At 34.2% G+C, this 23,428-nt stretch overlaps 1 protein-coding gene, 1 long non-coding RNA gene, 2 other non-coding genes and 1 pseudogene across 4 annotated transcripts; all 5 read right to left on the bottom strand.

Moving 5' to 3' along the window:
- Nucleotides 1-2,597: 2,597 nt before the first annotated feature.
- Nucleotides 2,598-16,437, bottom strand: LOC113709227 (MADS-box protein SOC1-like; annotated as a pseudogene).
- Nucleotides 11,525-13,175, bottom strand: LOC140014841 (uncharacterized). The gene is made up of 2 exons (XR_011821547.1): nt 12,788-13,175; nt 11,525-11,856 (listed from the first exon to the last, which is right to left on the bottom strand). It is a non-coding gene; the product is annotated as an uncharacterized lncRNA (long non-coding RNA).
- Nucleotides 12,026-12,118, bottom strand: LOC113710798 (small nucleolar RNA SNORD24). The gene has a single exon (XR_003452979.1). It is a non-coding gene; the product is annotated as a small nucleolar RNA SNORD24 (small nucleolar RNA).
- Nucleotides 12,301-12,385, bottom strand: LOC113710768 (small nucleolar RNA R12). The gene has a single exon (XR_003452954.1). It is a non-coding gene; the product is annotated as a small nucleolar RNA R12 (small nucleolar RNA).
- A 3,075-nt stretch (nt 16,438-19,512) lies between the features above and the next one.
- Nucleotides 19,513-20,250, bottom strand: LOC140014686 (uncharacterized). The gene is made up of 3 exons (XM_072065776.1): nt 20,204-20,250; nt 19,939-20,104; nt 19,513-19,827 (listed from the first exon to the last, which is right to left on the bottom strand). The coding sequence occupies exons 1-3, from the start codon at nt 20,248-20,250 to the stop codon at nt 19,513-19,515; spliced, it is 528 nt and encodes a 175-aa protein (XP_071921877.1).
- Between the last annotated feature and the right edge of the window lie 3,178 nt (nt 20,251-23,428).

Here is a 23,428-nt window from a genome sequence, read left to right as displayed (position 1 = left end):
CCTCTTTTGTTTTTTCTTTCTTTTTTCACTTTTCTTTTCTTTCTTTTCTTTTCTTTTTCCGATTTTTTCAAAGTGATTTTTTTTCCAAGAAATAGAAATAAAACAAAAAAAACTTAAAAAATAAATTGATAAAATTTTGGTGTCTACACTGCCGCTGCCATCTTCCTCTCTCTTTCCTTCCTCCTCCTTATTCACCACGCCCTTTCCCCACTACCATCCCATCACCTGCCATCGTCATCCTTCTCTTCCTTTTCCTTCCCTCCCCTCCTTATCCCTCCCACGTCCTCTATGCCCTTTCCTCGCTATCCCTTGCCCCTTTCCCCTTCTTTTCCTTTTTTTCTCCCCTTATTCCCCAAATTCCACCCGCGCTTCCCCTCATCTCTCTCCCTCATGGTGACCAAATTAGGTCATGAAGAAGGATGGTGTAGCAATGGGGAAGAAGGATAATAGATGGTGAGGAAGGGAGGAGAGAAGAATAGGAGAAGAGGGATAAAGAGGAAGGGTGGCAGAGGGCAATGAGAAAGAAGAGGGAGGGGTGGCGGATGGTGGTGGAGAGAAGAGAAAAGGAAACCGGTAGTAGGTAGGGAATGGGAGTAATGGTGGTTGTTTATGGATATAGTGGCAAGGGTGGACAGCGTGTGATGGTTAATGAAATTTTACAAATGTTCCCCAAACATTTAAATGTATAAAAATTTTCATAAAAATTCTATAATAAACTATAACAAAATTTTAAACAAACTCCAAAAAATACACCATCCAAACAAATCCCTAATTTGTAAACATATAGGTATTTTAAGAAATTTTAAAATTATTCTTCTTAGTTTCTTTTTCCCATCGTTTCTATGCATCTTTTAGATGGAAAGTAGGTTTTATAAAAGAAAAATAATTAGACCTTATTCCTCCCTTTTCCTTCCTATCCTTTACTTTTCTTGCTCAAAATTTAATCTAAATACGAAAATCCTTATTCTTCCATTTTCTTTTCTTTCCTTTCCTTTCCTTTCCTTTCCATTCCCTTTTGTTCCCTCAAAATAAATAGTCTAAAAATTTAGGTTGATACTCAGGAAGTGGAGATCTTTGGTTCAATTTCCTATCCTAATTTCTTAAATCCCATCTTTCTCCAACTAAATTTTTTATTTAAATATATATATTTGAGGTACCCTTGCATATTTGTAAAAGGCTTAGTAGGTAAAATCTATTTTTCAGAAGGATATAATTTTGATATCTTAAGTAAATATAATGCAATTTATTTTATCGCCCTTTTTCTTTTATCTACCAGTGAGCCTATCAACATCTAATCCTAATGAAATAAGCATCCAACCTCTTGTATCATGAGCAAATTACCCAAGTGACCACTTAACTTTTCAAATAGTCGAGTTTCGGCAATTCAACTATTAATAGTATATTTTTATCTATTGAATTATTAAAAGTGTAAATTTTGACTCATTTTGTTTGATTTCACCGTTAACTTTGCCAAATTTAATTACTAATAGTATGTTTCATGAATCGTGTGGATCCCTAAATCTAGAAGAGTTAATGGTCAAATTAGATGGAATGACCCAATATTTACATGTTTAATAGCTCAGTGGGTAAAACATGCTATTAATAATTAAGTAGCCAAATATTTACTATTTAAAAAGTTTAATAACTACCCAGGTAATTTGCTCCTTGTATCATAAAAGCATCTCTCATATACTCCCTTCGTCCGAATATTAGAGTTCTTTTTTAAGAATCTAACTTTTTATGAAAATATGATAATCATTATGTCTAAATAAAATAGTATTCATGAAGTTACATATGCATCATTTGAATTTAAAATATTCTCTTAATAGATGCGTATTGGAATTTTAAGAAGTTACTTTTTCAAATGACAAGATTGGAAAGCATGTGTTAAAATTGAAATGGTGATTTTTATTTTGGAACATCAATAAAGTTAAAACATGACAATAACAATAATACAAGAGTAAGTAGTAACTTTTTCAGATCCTCTCTTTTAATTGGAAACTAAAAGATATAACGTGGTTTTCTTTTCTCAATCATTGGAGTGGCTAATGACGGGGGAATATGATAGTAGTTACTAGAGAAGATTGAACTACTTAATTGTGGAACAAGTTTTAAATTTAAGAAATTATAAAATGAGAAGAAGACAAAATATAACGTGGCCTTTAAAGCCTCCACCAATGCCTGTCCTAATCTTGTACTTATTTATTCGATAACTTTTTTTCTTTATGAAACATTGCGTCCCTTATGCTATGACACAAATTTTAGCGCTACTATATTTTGATCATTTTAATGATAATTCCACAAAAAATGCTTTGACGGGATAATAGCGCAGTAGGCCAATAGGATTTAATAATCAAAGAGCACGTAGCCATACACCACTTTGTTTTATCCGATAATACATATTTCTTACAAAACGAAAAGATAAACTACAAAGGAAGTGAAGAAAAACAAATCATACCAAATCAAGTAGATTGATAATTGTTCATTTTTCCCTTTTTTGGACAGGGTTAAATATCGGGAGGTCTAATAAACAGTTGCATTTTCACCCTCTTTGCTTGTCTCAGCAGTAAGAATTATTGACTAACCCATAGTTTCAATCATTGCTCTTCATACTGCAAATTCATTTTCTCAATCAAAAATAAGTTACTAAATAAATAGATTTGGCCTGCACAAACTAAACAATAATGACAGTAATACTTTTGCCATCTAAATCTTAAACCCCTTCATTTTAAATCCTCAACATTTGATGATTTTATTACTTTACTATTACCATTAAAACTTGTACAAAATATGAATTTGAAATGGAGAATTGTAGTTTTAGACCTTATCTTTTTTTTTTTCTTTTTCTTTTTTCAAGTTTACCCTTACATTGAGTACCTTAAAAACAATTTGGGTATTTTATTGAAAAAAACATAATGAATTTACTAACTTCCATTATCCATAACAATCCAACATCAAAGGTCATTCTAGGGTATATATAAATTAATAACGTTATGAGTAACAAGAATAACCTGCCTTTTCCTGCAATTCCGCATTTTCCTTCTTGAGAATTTTCTCCTGAATTAGGAGGCATGCAAAGAAGGTTAACCGTGCCAATTAACACGAAATGCTTAAACTTTATTCCTGATCAAAATGCCAATCAAAGAGTAAGCAACTCCTAAACCTTCAAATGCGCATTTCACCTCTTCTTTCAGCTGATAAATTCGCTCCCAAAACAATAGGCTCTTTAGGAGGATTGAACATTCGATTTTGACCATCAAATTCTACATTTTGATTGAATGATTTTAGAGATTGATGCCTATTGCAAAACATAAATGCTTAAACTTTTCTCCAACTGATCTTCTATCTGTTGCAATTCATCCAAAGAGGAGGCATCTAAACCATCTACCAAGAACTTTCTGCAACATACAAAAATTATGTTGTTTGTTCATCACCAAAAACTGTAAGAAATTCATGTTGTTATACGATAAGGACGAGCACGTTGTGCTTAAAACAAATGTGTCAATGTTAGGATAATACAACCGTTTAGTTTCTTCAAGAAGCTGAACTTTATTTCTCAGGATTGCAACCTCTTCTTCGAAATACTGCACAAATAAGAGTATGCTCAGCATGAATCAAAAGATGTAGCAGAATAAATTCGTGGACAAGATTCTTTAAGTCAAAGAATCAGTTGGCACTGAAATCAGGATAAGCATCCATGATCTTGAATGAGATTGCCAGAATCAAGAAACGAAGTGAATGTAAGACGTTACTGCTATTCAATCATAGTTCAGAAGGATCTTGACTGTCATTCCCAGAAATCATGAGAGTGAATACCAAGAAAATGCTTATTTTGGATTTTGAACGCAATTCAGAGGCTTTCATGCAGCTAACTATTGGTACCAGGACACAGTTGAACCTTGGTACCCGCTATTCAAAGAAAATTCAAAGGGTAATTTCACATGTGAAAATGGTGCATAAAAACCAACCAGATGACATTCTACCCTAAAAAGAAAACGAGATAAACATCACACATATAGCATAACCACTCTTTAGTGAAGAGGAGATGCAAAAGGCACATATGTCCAGTCAGGGGGGAAAAAGGAAGAAGAATAATTTTCTAAATACGAAACTTTCTACATGAACATATTTAAATATACTGTCTTAAAAAGATACAGTTGCTACTGCTTCCATGATCATTCTCTATAATAAGAATGGCAAGGGAAAAACAGTTACAGCCTTATCCACTAGCAACTGCAGCAGCAAAAGATATATGGAAAAAATATACTGGAATATGCTGATCAGTTTCTGACCTGTCAATGCTCTAGAGCCATTGTTTTGGTCGGCCATAAATTCTTGATATTCTTCCTGTAGCATTCTATTGTACTTGTGGCACTTAAAGCATTTGAGGGAGCCACGATGACTCGATGAGGTCAAAGGGACAAGTTGCGAGTAATAAATCATTTATGCAATGACAAAAAAGCAATCAATGATTTGATTCAGTTTCCATTCGGCAAGACCCAAATCCTATGAAATTCCAGATACAAATGTGTATGTGCATATACCTACCGTGGGGAAAATGCTATGGTGCCTAACAAGAAATGAATGCTAAGTTTTGTTTGTTAGGAGAACTGTAATTTTGATCTCTAATCTATCACTCACTCATATGTAGAACTAGTTCCTAATCTATTTTGCAAAGTAAATATAGTCCCCAATCTATTCAATTTTGTGCAAAAATGGGCAATTGACGGATTCTTTTCAATTTCTAACGGAATGATGATACAGGCAATCACATGCCAACACTTAAAAAACATTTTTTTAACTCAAAAATTCAGCACTTAAAACAGACTAATATCAGCTAAGAAGGAAAACTGGAGGACTTATGCTGCAATTTCTGAAACGTTGTCTCCTTCTCCAATATTTGATGGAAGAGCAACTGAAACAAAAGATTTGTACGTTCTGATAGCTTGCTTCCGCAGCTTAGGAAGCTTAGCTACTGAAATTCCATACTTGGAGAAATATCCGCAAGTAAAGTAATTCAACAAAGCTCCATTAACTCCACTGCCTATGAACTTGTTGGCACACAAAAAATCACAGAGTTTATTGCCAAAATAACTCTTCTTCCAAAATATATTCCCAAAGTAATTTAATTTTAAAATTTATTACCTTTGTGATCCTTTTTTGCCACTTAGGCTGCATATGTGTCAGAGATAAAAACATCCTCCATTTCTCTTTCTCATCTAATATCTTCTCCAATTTTCTCTATAAACCTTCCCATATTTTTTTTTCTTTCGTTATCTTTCCCTTGTCAAATATAATCTAAGAAGCCAATCTTTATATTAACAGCATCTAAAAAATATGTTTCGCAAGTTGATAATCTTAAGGTAGATGAAGATTATTCTCGTCTTTTCAAAGAGTAGGAAGGATAACATAAGCAAATATGATAACCTTGAAATTTTTGTAATTGCTTACAATTTTCGTTGCAACTTTTGTTGCAATTTTTGTATTTTTAAAATTATTTTTTGAAAAAATATATGCAATAGGTTTGATACATTTAAAAAAATTCAGAGACCAATAATAGTAAGGTCAATAATGGCAAAATTTATTTTAGATAATTATAAAAGTTATGCAATCTTCTTGTGCCTCTATAATAAAAAAAATTAAAATTTTAGTTAATGTTGGAAACTATAAACTGGATTAGAACTTTCCTTTCTTGTTATTCTACATGGCAATTAGGATAATTAGATGGGAACAATAATATCATTATGATAATAAAATTTGAAAGTGAATCACATTGGAAATATTTTTTAGTAAGAGTGTTATTTTGGCAAAAAACTCAAAAATCATGCACAGTGGAAGCAACTTTAGCATATATAAAAATATGTGGAAAGATGAAAAGAATAAACGCACAACAAATACTCAATAATTTAATTAACTCAAAATCCAATAATAACAATATCAAGTCGTTATTTTTTGCTCACGATAACTCACAACTCAATTATGAGACTTTCCCTCAAACGTACTCTTCAACATTCAACTCCACTCTCCCTTCAAGAAATAATACATTAAACTAGTAGTATTTATAGACCGTAAAGATTCCTAAAGAGACACAATTATAAACCAAAACTTATTTGGAATAGATTTGAGATTTCCTACACTAATATAGAACTAAACAAACAAGATACCCAAAAAAATTCGGAAACTAAATACTAATATAACTTGATTTAACTTCCTTCAGAACTCAAGAGTTGACACACCATCCCCTTTGCTGGGTTCCACCAAAATCTGCAGTACGACTCCAACTAAACTGTCCTCTCTGTTGGCGGAAACATCAGCGAGCCGAGAACCAGAAGATTTTGATTTTCCCTTGGCTTTCAACTTCTGTTCGTCAATGCCAGCATTTAGTTTAACACAGATTTTTCAAACGCAAAAGGTCATCTATAATCCTACCTTCAATGGCCTTTACATTTGATGGGAAATATTTGTCCTTAAAAGCTTTTGCACGAGCACCAATTGTCACAAGAAGCTTGTAATATAAAAAAGGGTTAATCGCACTTTATCCCCTTTAAGTATAAGTCGTTTCTCACTTTACCCCCCAACGTTTGTTTTTCCTCAGTTTACCCCCTCCGTCAGCAATTGCACCGTTAAAAACTTCAAGATTTCGAAATTGCCATACGAAAAGGGCCGTTGGTTTTAGCTGACAAAAATGCCCCTCAATGGTGTTTGATGCTTTTAGCCTACTTTTTCTCTCAAAGAGCCGTTGGTTGGTATTAGCCGTTGGTTGGGTTCTATAAAAGGTGGTATTGTGCAGCCAATTTTTCTCATACATTTTAGCAGATTCCAAAGTTCATAAAATTTCTCTCCAAAGTTCCTAAAATTTCTCTTTGTCAACCAAAAGCATCATAAAATGTCACAAAGTGTTTCAAATAATGTTGAAAGATCACCCCAAAAAATGTGTGGATGTGGTAAAGAGGCACCATTGTGCACCTCTTGGACACTTGAAAATCCGGGAAGAAGATTTTACGGCTGCTCAAATTATAATGGAAGAATTTTTCATTAATAATTTGTTAATATTGTCTTTAATTTGGCTCTATACCTGAATAAGTTAGAAAGAGTTTAAACAACTATTTTTTTTTTATTTAGAACCGACATGCATGTGGGCACTTTTCATGGGTAGATCCTGAAATTTGTAGCAAAACAAAAGAAGTAAGTGCAGTGCTGCAATCTAGACTAGTGGAGCAAAAGGAGAAACTAATGTACTTGCAAAGGGAGCATGAAAAATTGGTAAATGAGCATGAAAAAATTGAAAAGTAGATATGAAGCCTTAGAAACAAGGATGTTGCTGCGATATGTTTATTAGTCAAAGAAGAGGTGTGGAAAGGTGAGGGAACAGGAGGTGTAAGTGATTGTGGCCACAAACGGAAGGGAAAATGTGTTGGATGGGCACGTGTAAAGGTCTTTTGTGACCTGGAACCTGAAGACCTGTTGGGCGTTGCAGTTAAGCAGAAAGGGGATAGGAAAAGTTAAAGGGATTCCAACCGTAAATGTGAAATGTGGGGGCTCTTTTATTCAACAACGGGTTTATTTTTATGTTATCCGATAAATAAATTAGAATTTAAGGAAAATGGGCACTGTGTGAGTATAATGAATGAAAGTCATAAAGAACTGATATTTTATTCAACAACGGGTTTAAATTTATTTTTAACCGACAAGTAAATTTCTATTTAAGGCACCTTGGGTACTGGTGAGCATAATGGACGAAAGGCATAAAGAGCTGGTCTTTTATTCAACAACGGGTTTTTTTTTATTTTATTCAATAAATAAATTTCTATTTAAGGCACCTTGGGTACTATGTTGTTGTAATGGAGAAAAGCCATAAAGAACTTGTTTTTTATTCAACAACGAGTTAATTTTTATTATATCCGATAACTAAATTTTTGTTTAAGAAAAATGGGTACTCTATTCTTATAATGGACGAAAGCTTTGAAAAGTGGGGCTCTTTTATTCAACAACAGGTTTATTTTTATGTTATCTGACAAATAAATTAGTATTTAAGCAAAATGGGTACTCTGTGAGTATAATGGACGAAAGTCATAAAGAGCTGGTCTTTTATTCAATAATGGGTTTAAATTTATTTTATCCGATAAATAAATTTCTTTTTAAGGCACCTTGGGTATTCTGTGAGTATAATGGACGAAAGACATAAAGAGCTGGTCTTTTATTCAATAATGAATTTATTTTTATTTTATCCGATAAATAAATTTCTATTTATGGCACCTTGGATACCATGTTGTTGTAATGGAGGAAAGCCACAAAGAGCTGGTTTTTTATTCAACAACGAGTTAATTTTTATTATATCCGATAGCTAAATTTTTGTTTAAGAAAAATGGGTACTCTGTTCTTATAATGAACGAAAATTTTGAAAAGTAGAGCTCTTTTATTCAACAACGGGTTTATTTTTATGTTATCCGACAAATAAATTAGTATTTAAGGAAAATGGGTACTCTGTAAGTATAATGGACGAAAGTTATAAAGAGCTGGTCTTTTTTTTTTTTTTGTCTCGTGCCAAATGGAGGGAAATTTCCCTCTATTATTCCAGGGTAATTTTGGAAACTTGCATTTCATAAACCAGCATATATGGGTATTTTGGGTTGTTCAGTATTTTCATAAGGATATTATTGTCTTGTCAATATTCCGTTTATGTCCATTAGAGTTGACTGTTAGTTTTTGGGGTAGACTGAGGAAAAACAAACGTTGGGGGATAAAGTGAGAAACGGCCTATACTTAAAGGGGATAAAGTGCGATTAACCCTATAAAAAATATATATGTAGAAAAAAAAACTCTAGTTCAGCAAATTCGTAGCCCAGAATACCTCTTTCTCCCAAAGGCCCCCCCCCCCCCCCCCCACACCACAAAACCACACCACCACCACCACCATTATTTCTACCTTTCCTTCTCTCATACTGCAAAATTCATCTTTCAATAATCTTCTCACCCATCACCTCATTCCGAAGCTCGTCATTCTCTGAGTTCCAATAACTCCTCTCTTTTGATGACAAGTTTCTAACAAGCACCCTTTTCGGAGAACATTTCAAAGGGTCCCAATTGCTTGATCTTTGCACTAGAACCACATTAAGAACCACCGGTTCGAGATTACTCTGTATCCGAAATCAATGTTTTCTAAAGCAGTAGGATAATCCTTCAACGTTAGATTAAACCAAGAAAAACCCAACAAAGCAAGCTCTATAATGAGCCAAAGAACGTAACTGCAGAAAATTGCAAAATTTTCTTGCCGTACTTCTTTAGTTCCTAGTTTCCGGTGGCTTGCCGGTGGATGGAAGCAGGGCAGCAGCACTTCTCTGGCTCATTTGGGGAAGAAGAGTAATTTTTCGAAATTGCAGCATAGTCCCCTAGTTTTTCTTTTCAGCCGATATTAGTCAGTCTGTTTTAAGTGTTGGAGTTTTTGGAGTAAAGGTGTAAAAAAAAATAATAATAAGTGCTAGGATGTGATTGCACATGCCATAATTGATAATTCCATTAGAAATTGGAAGGAATCAGTCAATTGCCTACTTTTGCATAAAATTAGATAAAATTATATCTACTTTGCAAAATAGATTGGGAAATAGTTTAACACATGAGCGATAGAATGAGGATCAAAATTATACTTCCCCCTTTTTTAAAAGATAGGAAGTGGGCTTGTGCAACGAGCAAGTCTTGTTGTGAATGACAAGATGTGTCCATTTATCACCCAAAAAACTTATAGTTTCATCATAACTAGGAAAAAACTTCCTACACTTAACAAAAAACTTGACACCAACATATATAAGCAAATATGCCTTTCAAAGCTTTCTTTGGATTACTTAAAATAAGCTAATTATGGATTTTAGTTTAAATTTAAGTTATTTCAATGTATCAACTTACTATTTTAGCTTATCTAAAGTTGAAAACAATACTATTAGTAGCTTTGTTGAATGTATTGAAACTTCTGAAAAATTCTGTGAAAATCAAAAGCCACCAAAACAAAGTGTAGTAAAGACATTAATCGACCCTTATTACTTTATTATTAAGAATAAAAAACTCATTAAATGAAATTGCATGGCAAAAAATAAATATGTGCTCAAATTTTGTGAACAAAATAATTATATATATATTATACTTCACTGGATGCTATTTTGTTTGAATCTCATTTTTTTTTTTTTTTGAAGAAAACAGAGAACTAAAGCTGAGTAGCTTTGATGTTAAACTCAACTAAGTTGGGGAGGTGAATCAAATATAGTCTTTCATTTAGTTTAAATTGAGGGGATCCTTCACCATCAGAACAGCGGATTTGAACATGCAAATTCTGTTTAACAGTATTATTTGAACGGTAAAGCTACAAACTAACATGTTCTTAACCATGTACGCAAATTCTTTTCTAGTTGCTGTTGTTCTTTAACTGGACAACTAGTATTAACAGGATATATGCTAATAATAGCGGGAGCAAATTTGGTTAAAAATCACACTAATTTTAAAATAATGTTTCTCGTCCTGACTTTTGATATTGTATCCTTCTTTGATGGATCTATAGACTTGATTTTACTTTTCTCATCTTAATTAGTTCCTTTTCTCGTTATCAAGTCTCAGGACGGCAAAGGATCTTTTGTTATACCCAAAAGTGTAACACCTATATTATACATTCTAATTAGAAGACCCACCTCAAAGTGTAACACCTGTGTTACATAGCCTATTGTAGTGATATTTCTCATCTTAAAAGTATAAAAAAACTTCTAATTAAGTTTCTTTTTTGGTCCTCAATATTTAGCACTTGCACAATTTATCCCCCAATGTTTGGTACCTGTTGCAATTTTAGTCTTTAAAGTTTCATCAAAAACATACCTTGTTCCCAACAGTACTAATTTGAAACGAATTTAGAACAATTGATAGATTTTTTCAAATAATGATATAATCACTCATGTACAGCAACAAGTTTATTGCATTAAACTAAGAACAACACCAGTGAGGTATATTAATAACTAATTAACCACGAAATAAAAAAAATAAAGAAAATTGTTAATTTGTCCCAAAAAATTAAATATTTCGAGTTTTTCCTTGGGACAACGGGGCTAAGAGATTGAAAATAAGTTCTAGATCACATTGAACTAAATGTTCTGACTAGTTTTGGTTTTTTGTATTTAAATTTTTTGGACTAACTCCTCTTTGTACCTAGGGCTGCAAACGAGTCGAGTCGAGTCAAGTTTTGGACTTATCGAGCCGAGCTCGACTTAAAAATGGGTGAGCTCGAGTTCGAGCTCGAGCTCGACGAGCCTGAGCTCGACGAGCCTATAAGAATTGAGCTCGAGCTCGACTCGACTAAAAAAAAAGCTAAGCTCAAGCTCGACTCGTTAAGGCTCGCGAGTTGATGCTCGATTTCTGGCTCGCGAGCAGCTCGATTTGTGAGCTCGAATTTTTGACTCGTTAACGGCTCGTTAGCTCGAATTTTGGGAATTAATGTAACAAAAAAAATCATTTTATCAACTAATTCCTAACCAAATTATGAGCTTAATGATAGCTTACAATTCATGCCTATAATTGACCATAATTTTTCACATTATCATAATCAAAAAAGGCCTACAAATTTTTCACTAAATACAATCATAAATTTAGAAATACATGCCACATAAGTCTAGAATTTAAATGCCCAACACTTCATACAAGTTCAACATTCTCGGTCACAAAATTTAATATCAGAAAATAAGTAAATAACAACCAAAAGCAGGCCAAGAACTTCTTACTACAGAAACTTATTGAATTACAAATTACAAACTAAGCACAGTCATTGAAGTCACGGACTTCTTCTCTTCTTAGAAATGTCAGAGGATTCATAGTCCCAGCTCCAACCTGCTCAATACGTCCAAAAATAAATAAGTGCCAATCAAGGAGCTATACAAAAACCTCACTAGCATGCATTTTACATATGGAATTTTACCCATTCAAGGATACTTGAGAGCTAATTGAGGTGCAGAAGTTTCGCAAAACAAATTTTAAAAGAAATTTTAAAAGAGCAACAGGCCTCAGAGATCTTGGTGGATAGAAAATCATCAGGTGGGTAGATAAATTACCCATCAAGAGTAGCAAATATCTATTTCTCACATCACAAGCCCTTCTCTTTCAATTTTTGAAAAATTGCCGGAACATTCCACTCAGATGCATCATGTCATCTGTTCAGTGCTAATACGGATTTCAAAACGAGAAAGTTAAAAAAATGCTGCTTAACATGCATAAAAACCATTAATTATGTAGATTGGCTGGGTAGGAGATGAACAACAGGTGATGCTGGTGCTGTGGGGTCAGAAGTAGCTGGTGGTTTTTTATCATTCTTACGGAGAATGATGAATGGGAATCCGTTTGATTTTTTCATCACTCCCATGATCACCAGTTCACCACCACTACCCCAACTGAGCTCAAATCTTTGCCACAGCAAGACATAGTAGCAAATCAATTTAAGTAGGAAAAGATAGTTTTTACATGTTATTTTCCAAAACTATATATCAAAAGATAAGAAAATCAGTAGATAAAAAAATTATAAAAAAAATTGTATCCTTGTCACCAAAAAATCCTAAAAGCATAGGAGGAATGATTCGGAGCTAAAGGTAGACAACACACGCAGGTGTGCAAAAAAAAAGAAAAAAGCAATAATTTGAGCTCAAAAATGTTATTTCAGCATCTATTCCAGCTAAAATACCAGTTAAATTAACTAGAGGGAAGCAACAAACTTCAGACAAGAGAAAGGAAGACGGAGGGGAAGGAACGCCGAACGGCCCGAACCAACCTTAAATTGGAAATCAAATTGAGGGCTTTAAGATGCGCCGTGGAGGAAGACAGATGGTTAGCAGTCCTTAAGACGCACCGTGGAGGAAGTCAAGCCTCTGTCCGAATACAGCTGAGCCAACGACGAAGGCGAGTTGCAGTCAATTGCTTCGAGAGGAAGAAGGTTTCTCTCGAATGAAGTCGAATTGCAGTCGAATGAGGCCTGAAGGGTAGCAGTGGCGGTGCCGCGGTGGTGGCTGTGGTCAGCGTGGTGCACTCGTGGGTGGTGGCGGCGATGGCTAGGGCTTGAGAAGGTGTGAAGGAAAGAAGGAAAGACCAAATAGAAATGCGGTAGAGGAGAAGTAATAAGAAATGGAATTGGGGAAAGTAATTTTTGCTATGTGCGAGCCTCCATCTGATACTCGAAGTCGAATTCTATCCCAATTCCCATGTTATAACTTAGTAATTAACTATATAAATAAGGGTATTTTTGTAATTTCACAAAGCTCGTCGAGCGGCTCGACGAGCTAACGAGCCTAATAGAGGATGGCTCGAGTTCGACTCGATTTATAAACGAGCCGCTCGAGCTCGACTCGAGGTTTGACTCAAGCTGCTTGCGAGCGGCTCGCGAGCGGGTCGAATCGTTTGCAGCCCTATTTGTACTCCTAAACTTGCATCACTTTCTCACTTTGCATTCTAAACTTTAATTTTGGATACTTTGCATCCTAAACTCTCAAATTTGTCTTATTTAAATCCAATCAATAATTACATTCACGAAATTAATGAGATAAAAGATGGTGAAATTAATTAGAATGCATCGTCTGTATTCATTGCTGTCTCTTAGCTTTTTTTTAACCACTTTCAGCATATTGCCATTGATTTATATGGCTTCAATCACTAATATGGTTAGCAAATTTAGTGAGAAAAATATGATAAAAATTAATGGCAATATATTGATTTATTTTTGTCACAATACTGTGGCACCTTTTAATCACTTTCAGCACATTGTAATTGGTTTGTTTGGGTTTTATAAATAGTAAATTTTGCCAAAATTATCATTGATTGAATTTAAATGGGACCAACTTGAGAATTTAGGTTGCAAAGTGTCCAAAATCAAGAGTTTAGGGCACAAAGTATTCAAAATTGAAATTTAGGGTGTAAAATAAGAAAGTGATACAAATTTGGGAGTACAAAGCCAAATTAATATGAATTTTTCTTCTTTTTACTAGTGAATTACTAGTTCTTGTTGTTAAATTTTTTTTTTTTACCCCTCCCACCTCTCCTCACTCCTTCCCACCCCCTAACTATCAAACATAGAAGAACTTGACAGCAGGGAATACTATAACAATCCTTCCCTGACCACTAACCAACCCTAGTGGTTGTAGTTGTTTAAAGCTAACTACTACATTGTTTCTTTATTTTGAAATTTGATTTTTTTTCAATAGGCACATGACTAAACGTGCCTAAATTCTATCAGTAATTAGAAAAAATTCTTCAAATGCCCTGAATCTGATTTAATTGGATATATTACAGATCATATTTGCTCTTACCAAAATGTTAAGGACTAAAAATGCACATGTGCTAAACATTGAAGATCAGATTTGCTTTTGTCAAAACATTAAGAACTAAAACCGCATAGAGGGTAAACATTCAAGACTAAAACTGCATTTTTTTTTCTAAGTTTTAACTCTTCCTTACACAAGAAACAACTGGTAAAAAAACCCAAGCAACAATCGATATCAGCAAAAAATAAGAACAAATTAGGTTGGTTTCCCCTTTTTTTTGGAGTATTCATATGTGAAATGATATAAGGTTGGATTTGGAAATTTGGTGGGGGAAGAGGGAGGAGAAACTTCCCTAGAAGAACAGAGTTAGGGTTTTCTAGTGACGGGAGTTAAACATATATTGTATTTCATAATTAAAGAAAAGTACATGTCACCGTACTAGAATGTGTAGCAAGGTGTTGCACTTTTAGGTGTTACAGAAAACCCATAACCGTTTCTGAGAGATCTATGATATTTTCTCAAGAAACTTACTTCTGCTCGGCCCCCTCAAATGCAAATTTCTCACTAGTATGGCTAATCAGTTCATTATCTCAGTCCTTAGGTAGAAATTTGGTAGTAGATTTCTTCACTAAGGCCAATATGTATTTGAAACCAATAAAGCAAAGACATGCAGGCTATATTACAGAGGCGGAGCGAGCAAAATTTCTCAAAGGGGCACAAATAAAAGGAATTCACTAATGTCTAATAAACTCATCAAATTACAAGACGTTTTCTTACCTATTAGCAGTTTATAACCCCTTAAAACAATTGTTTTAGTTGTAGTGGCAATTAAATATATGGATTATAACGTGTTATTTTATTAGTAGTTGTTATCAATAACCAAGTACATATGGACCTTCTGCAAATTAGTGAAGAAAAATTCTTCTAAAATTTAATACCTAAATTAAATATTTTTTATTGATCAGTTTGGGCACATTAACAAATTAGTGTTAATATTTCAGGATTTAATAATACATCACCGCGGTTGGCTATATTCACTAGAGTCCTGCTAACCAACATGTATAACTTGGTCTCTGGTCATAAATCCCTTGCCCTCATATATAACTTTTGGTCTCATATTAATAATCTTCTTTGGTGTAGCACAAATTAAAAAATTCTTCTTTACCGTACACTGATTAACATTCCAGCATTTATAGGCAAATTATGTGTTTGTACTTGATTATAAACATTAGGAGGCAAACTCTGAATTAACTTGAAGAAAGGAGATAAAGCTAACTTTTAGACTGGAGTGGTTGGGCATTTTCAAAGAACAAGTGCAAAAGCACACCACCTTCTTACTGGCTTCATTATAGACACGGTACCATTTCCCCTTGTGTTCCAGATAGAAAATTAGTGTAACAGTACAACCCTTATTGTCCATTTACATAATGCACTCCAAGAACTACTACGAAAAGGTATTGCTTGTTTGGATGAAATGCCGTGTCTCATAATTTTTGCTCTTGGAAAATATCTCATGCTACTGATTTTTATTTTCTTTAAGCTGACAACTTGACATACATATCATGCAAGAAAAAAAAAAATGCTGCAGAATTACAACTATTGATGACGTTGGTTTCTCCCGTACCTCCTCACATTGTGTGGATCTTGGCTATCTAATTTTTGCGTGCTTCTAAGGATCTTGTATTTCCGCCTCCGGACCAAATAATAGGTATATCCCATTAAAGGATCAAAGTAGAGATGCTAGGAGGGAAAAATACCTTCAGTCAAACTTAACAAAAACTTAACAAGATAAGGGAACCCTGATCCCTTAACTCTGATAAAAGCTTGAGAACATACTTGGAATGTTTAATGGCCAATCTGCTGTAAAAGTGAACATAAAATTTGATGAAGATGATACCATTTTGATGAAAGGGAGGAAAATTAATAACAAAAAGAGAGAGAGAATGAGATGATGAGCTGATCATGTGCAAATGTTGGTGGCTAATGTACCTGGAACTTGAGAACTCATAAAGCTTCCCTTTGGGGGAGAAAATGATCAGTAATCTTCTGCATCACAAAGAACTGATAGCTCAAAGGCCTTCTTGAGAAGTCCCCTTCTCCTTTTAGAGAATGTCACTTGTCTACTTGTTGCATTTCTCCTCTTGATCTGAGGTTTCCCTGTCACCATTCTTACAATTTTAGTTAACAAACGAGGTGCAAAATTAAATCCACCGACAGCCCTGAAAAGAAGTCAATGATTCCATAAAGTGTCAAAGTGCCAAAAGAAAATTTTTAATCAAGAAAAAAAATTTCCAAGAACAGAAAGAACCAGGAGGAAATGGAATTGATTGACTCCATATAAATGGAAAACCAGACTAAACCTTTTCTGGGAAGTCTCAGATCTGCAAGATGGTAGATGAGAAAAGCTGGAAAATATTGGGTAGGTAAAACCCTTGTAGAAACCCTAAAGAGCGATTTTTCAGGCAAATGTACAGAGAAATTTTCCTCAATGTCTTTACATAAATGATTAAGGAAGGACCAGCAAGGTCCCACAACCTCATCCCTTGAGACACTCCCAAAATAGAAACAGCGGGGGATGACATTTGTTCAAGGGCAAGTGGAAACTTATGGGAAGCATAATATTTTTAGTTAACGATGCCGAGGAGACCATTACTTATCAATTTTTTTGCTTTTTAATCGACAACATCTATATTATTCTATTTTATAAGAGAGGAAAAACTAATTGGATTGTATAAGGAATTAGAGGAAAGATTGGGGACGATCCGACCCACATCTTGCAAGTCAGTTATTTTCTAATCCTTACTCGTTCGGCATATCAACGGGTAACTAATGATTGAGTATCCATTAGAAAAGAGTCGGATTAGCAGTAATTTGTCTCGCGCCTCTCATCATTTAATTTTTTAAAAAGATAATGTATACTAATTTATTAGGATTAATCTTTCTTACACTATCAGTGTATAAACTGATAAAGTTGAATGAATACTACATCATCTGAATTTGAATTTAAACATCAAATTTTGTATATGTAGTATGCATCTAGATCTGCTAGTGTTTAAAAAATTTACCCAATTTATTATTATATCTTACATATTTATGTAATATTCAATATAGATTTTATCCAAAAAAATCTCATGCCAAAAACAAACTTGCAAGAGAATACAAGAAAAAGTAAAAAAAGAATCCAAAACTAATAAAAATTGTTACAAGCATTGCCCTTTTTATAAATATTCTAAATCAATTCAACCTTTTTTTTTTAAATTAAGATCATGACCTCTATAAATAAATCTTGTAAACAAATTATAGGAGCTTATATTTGGGGTGTAATTTGCTCAATATAATCACTTACTTAAGTCTAAAAATAATACTTTGTATATGTATATAAAAATTATATATATATGTAAGTATATATATGTATATATATGCGGAATTAGTCTGGTACCCAGGGATTTTTAATTCTCTGACCCTAACCTGTCTCACATATAAACGGGTACCCTATTCTCTTTTGATTCACTCAAATAATGTGAATCAAATACCCTATTTTTCGGAGTGGATCATATCGATCTCAAGAATTTTCAAATTAGCAGGTATTTTTGTTTACCCAAACCCATCTAAATTAAAAGAATACTCTAGCACACTTTTTGAACTTTTTTAATTGTAGGGTATGAAATTTGAATCCCAACGTACTGATCAAAGAGGATAAATCCCTCTTAATCGCCAACTTACACAAGAGAAGTTTGTTATTTTACTTATCAAAGTGAACGCGAGTTTTCAAGCTGTGCATTCGTGGATCGACAGTAATTTTTTAGCATCATCTCAAGGCATTTGGCCCTCTTACTTTATTAAATTCCTTTCTCCGAGTCTGAAGTTGTTAATGCTCTGTTCACAATTGCATTACTGATTATTCTTCTTCCTTTGTTGGTATAATAATTACTTGACTAAAAATAATAGATTATTGGGTCTTTCTCTTCATTGAGCACCAGGATTAGGTAATAAGTACAGTTAAACCACAAAAAAGTGCCAAACTTGCGGCAATAACCAGCTTTAACTGACTTGGGATCCTTTATTACATATTGGGAAAATGACCGGTTTCATCCCTCACATTTCACAAAATTATTCTTTTCGTCCCTCACTTTTAAAACGAAACAATTTCATCCTTGACATTTAAAAACTGAAATTATTACATCCCTGAACCCAATTTTCAATATGAATCAAACCATCTATCAACCTAATTACAAATTTTGGGGGTATAATTGGTAGATCACTTGACTAACTCAACTTGATATTCACGTGAAATTTAATGAAATCCAAAATAAAAAATAAAAAATTATAACATAAAAAAGAAGAATTAATCTTTCCTACATTGTCATTGTATACACTGATGGGTTAATGTACCTGCCATATCATTTCAATTTAAATTTAAACACCAAATTTTGTATTTATAATATACATGTAGACTCACAAGCGTATATACTAACGGTACATGAAAAGATTTACCCAAAAAAGAAATCCTATTATTCCAAGACAAAGAATGACCTTTTATGTTATACTTTTTATTTTTTTTGGTTCAATAAATGTCATGTGAATATGATCTATCAATTCTATCTCCGAAATTTATTATTGGGTTATCGGATGGTTTGATTCAAATTGACAATTAGGTTCAGGGATGTAATAGGTTTAATTTTTAAATGTCAGGGACCAAATTGTTTCGTTTTAAAAGTGAGGGACGAAAAGAATATTTTTGTGAAATGCAAGGGATGAAATAGGTCATTTTCCCTTACATATTTGCATGTTAACCATAAATCTTAGAATATTTGGTGTATTTTTTTCATTGGATTGGTGTAAATTAATACCTGGTACGACTTGAACACTAAATATTATTGTACACCAACTTATTAAAAATATAAATTAAATATTGCAAGAATTATACCAACTTGTAGAGTGCAACACTCGGATGTGTAACAGATGATGCGCTGCTCTTTAAAACAAAGGGAAAAATGCACTTTTCATCCTCAAAGTTTGGCCCGTTGATCAATTTCATCCTCAAAGTTTCACCCAAAACACATTTCATTCTCAAAGTTACATAATTTTCGCCAATTAAAGACAATTGACGGAAAATGAAGAAATTGGCGTTAGACCCAACTGTAAACCCAACAAAAAATGGGTTAAACCGAATGGAGCTATTTTTTAACGGAACAAAAATTGTTGCAACGGACGAAAACCAACATTCTTCTCCTTCTTCACTCTACCTTTCTGCAACCCCAAAACTTTTTGGCCAATCTCTGGATTTGCATCTATCCCTACAGCTTTGGCACATGACCAGTAACATAGCTGCAGCGTGCTCTTTGCATAGTGGTGTACCTTCCTCGATGGCCTCCACTAGAAAGTGGATTACAAGAGATGCAGTCTCAGCAACCTCCTTCAGTGCAATCTCTGACGAGGAAACCATCTTCTCCAGTAATGCCCTCGCCTTCTCAATCATCTCTGATTGTTTTCCGAACTCATACATTAGTTGAAGCATGGCTTTTACCATACCAAAAGAAACAATAGATGGGATTATCTGAGGATAGGTGGAGAGATTGTGAAATGTTAATATGATATCGAGCTTAGCCTACACGCTTAGATTCTGGAAACCGCGTTCTTCTGCCAATTGGGAATTCAGGGATCCAACCAGGATTGGGATAGCCCCAAATGCTGCGATTGCTAGCTTGTTAGCGGAGCAAGAAGAAAGAACCAAGAGGGCTGCTGCTGCAAGGTCAATCAATGACTCGTTTTGGCATTGAATGATCTCCAGCAATACTGGTATGGCACCAGAATTTGCAATTCGGATCTTGTTTCTGCAAAATCATAGCAAAATTAGATGGGGAACAATTCTACAGCCAATGCCTTCGGATGCAACTTCAAAAGTTGCAAATTTTAACTGAAGCAAACATTACCTTTCACTGTGAAAAGCTAGAGCAGAGTACCGTTTCAGTGGCTTCATAATCTTGCGTATGAAGCATCGTAACGAGCCGAGAAATGATCCCTCTTTCTACTAACTTATGTCTTAGTTTGGTTGCAAGTTTACCAAGTTCTCTGGTAGCTAAAATCTGAGCTTCCCGTTCATTAGATAGAAGGGCTTCCACTATCACGTCTTCCATGATTGAAAGCCCTCTATCCCCCTCAGTCACTTCTCAACTCTCTTTATGTGAAAATGAAAATATAGAAATGTAGTATTTGATTGCTTCAAGGTGGTGTAAGGTTTGGCTTTTGGGAAAAAAATTTTGGGGTTGCAGAAAGGCAGAGGGAAGAAGGAGAAGAATGTTTTTTCGTCCGTTGGAACAATTTTGTTCCGTTAAAAAATAGCTCCATTTGGTTTAACTCATTTTTTGTTGGGTTTACAGTTGGGTCTAACGTCAATTTTCTTCATTTCCCGTCAATTGTCCTTAATTGGCCAAAATTACGTAACTTTGAGGATGAAATGTGTTTTGAGTGAAACTTTGAGGATGAAATTGATCAACAGGCCAAACTTCGAGGATGAAAAGTGCATTTTTCCCTAAAACAAATCAAGGGTCTCTCTAGTTGAATTTTTATTCAATTATGTAAATAACACAAAATTTGATGTAGAATGGTACAATTTTGATAGGAATATGAATATTATTAACTCGTACAATTAATTCACCATTACGTCAAAGTTATATGAGTTTAAGCTGAAACTTGTAAGGATTACAATAATTAGACTGTAATGAACAGAATCAACTAGAGAGGCCACTAATCCCTTTAAAACGTGTTAAAATTTCTTGTGGAATTATTAGAACTAGAAGCAAAGTAGTGTAGCCCTCTAAGAGATATTACTAATTCTTTTGTCTCATAAAAGTTTTAGAGTCTAGAGATTTCCACTATACCATTATTAAAACAAGAGGAAAACAAGGCCAACCTACTAAAGATATTTACACTATTTAAAAGTGTGTAATAAATAGTCTTTCATGCTAGATTGAATTGGACAAAATTCAACTTGTAGACCTTAATCTGGTAATTATCTGCTCATGAACATGAATAATCAGTGGGATAATTTCAAAAACCTCCCTTGGGGTTTCTGACAATCTCACTGTCCTCTCCTGAGGTTTCTAGAATATCAGAAACCCCTTATAAGGTCACTGGTGTCCAATTGCTACATCAATCATGGAGAAATAACTTAATTACTCATACAACTTTAGAGGTATTTCACAATTGCAGACACCAAAATTTTACCAAGAAAAAAAAAATTTACCATTTTATTTTTATATATTTTATTTTACTTTATTTTCTTCATTTTTATTACTATTTAGTTGTTTTTGTTGTAAATCTTACTTTAGTTTATTTTGTTCATTTTCTTAACAAAATCATTTTTTTCCAATTCATTTTTACAAAAATTAGGCAGAAAAGAAAATTAGAAAAAAAAGAAAAGAAAAAAAATAACAAAATCAGTTTTTTGTTAAAAAAAAAAGGGGGCAACCACAAGCACGCACGCTTCATCTTCATAATACAAAACCATGAACGAGTCATGGCACCAGAAAAATTGCAGCAGCCATTTTGATCCATTTTCACTCATTTTTCTTCCGTTTTTTCGCTCCATTGGATCACTCCAGTACCAAGCCACCTGGCTTTAATCCAAACACCAAGAAAATCCCAGGACAAAAGCCATCTAATGGCTCAAAAACCATCAAGAAAAGTGCAGCTAATCAGGAGGAAATTCTTAAATTATTATGAAAAAAAAAAAGTTTTTCTACAAGAGAGGGTATTTGTGGGGGTGATTTCTAAAATCAGGTGGTTCGCATTTGCTGAATGCGAACTAGCTTAGCTCGCATTCAGCAAATGCGAGCTAACAAAAAGCCAAGTAGCATTTTTTTTTTTAAGTCGACCTCGCATTTCTCAAATGCGAGGTCCTTTGTCTGTCGGTCAAAAACGAAACACAGCTCCTTCAACCTCAGTCCTCTCTTTGACTCATTTAACCAGAAAAATCCTAAGAAACCACAAAATTGAGAAATACAAATTGAGGGGAAATTGCATCCCAAATCCGTCATTGGAATCCTCGGAAGTAGCAACATTCATCAAGAGTGCAGCTGTTGGAGGGAAGGAGTCCAACTCTGGTCATTTCGGAAGCTCTCGCCAGAAAGTTGAATCCCCGAAAAGCTGCAAAACGAAGACCAGAAAATGTTGAAGCTACAGCCATCTTTCGGTGAATAAGGTAAGCTTTCTGATGTTATTGTCCAATGACGGAAGAAGATGCTGAAATGCCAGTGACGAAGAAGATGATATTGTCCAGTGACGGAATCTCGCATATGCAGTGCTGACCTCGCATGTGTCAAACGTGGGGTTGCCTAACCTTTTGACAAGGTAACCTCGCATTTGTCAAATGCGAGGTCTGAAGCAATTTTTTTTTTTTTATTTTTGTAAAATCAGAAATTCAATAATAAATCGCATTTGCGAAATGCGAACTTAGTGAGCTCGTATTTTGCAAATACAAACATCACTTAGACAGAATGCTACACTAAAAAAGCTCCATTTGTAGAAAAATTTTAAATTTCATAATAAATTTAGAAATTTCTCAGCTAATCTGCACCTTAGATGCTAGGGTTGGGGTGAGTTTTGTGCCTATAAAAAGGTTCCAAAAAATGCAAGAAAGCGATGGGGGATAAATAGGAGCCGAAAAAAGAAAAAATACAGAGGAAAAGGAGAGAAAATTGAGGGAGAAAGGGAAGAAAAAGTGCAGAAAAATTTTTAGGAAGAACACGAGCCAGGGTTGACTATTGGGGGTGTTTCGTGGTCATATTTCGGTCTAGCCTCTCTGGAGCAGATGTTGCTTTCTGGGTAATCTAGAATGATCAAGGAATAATATTGGTGTGAAAAGTTTTGGAAAAAACCGCTGCAACATCTTCAAATTTGGGCTTGAACTTGCTGCCTTAGTCATCTTTAAAATTTCTGCAGCAAAGATCTTAACTTTCAGATTTCAGTTTTGAATCTCACTCTCCTCGGATTTCCCGTGTTTGTTTGGTATCTTCTCATCAAAGGTAACTCTTTTTGCTCACTTCCTTTCCGTATAAGCTTAAATCCTTCCCAATCTGTCAAAATGCTGGTTGCATCTGGGCTTGTTTTGTTTTCTTTTGATGTTCATTTTAGCTTAGATTTTTTATATAATCTTG

The sequence above is a fragment of the Coffea arabica genome, chromosome 9e (assembly GCF_036785885.1).
Source record: "Coffea arabica cultivar ET-39 chromosome 9e, Coffea Arabica ET-39 HiFi, whole genome shotgun sequence".
Lineage (NCBI taxonomy): Eukaryota > Viridiplantae > Streptophyta > Magnoliopsida > Gentianales > Rubiaceae > Coffea > Coffea arabica.
Note: the sequence above shows the minus strand (reverse complement) of the source record. Positions and strands in the feature narration are given on the sequence as shown.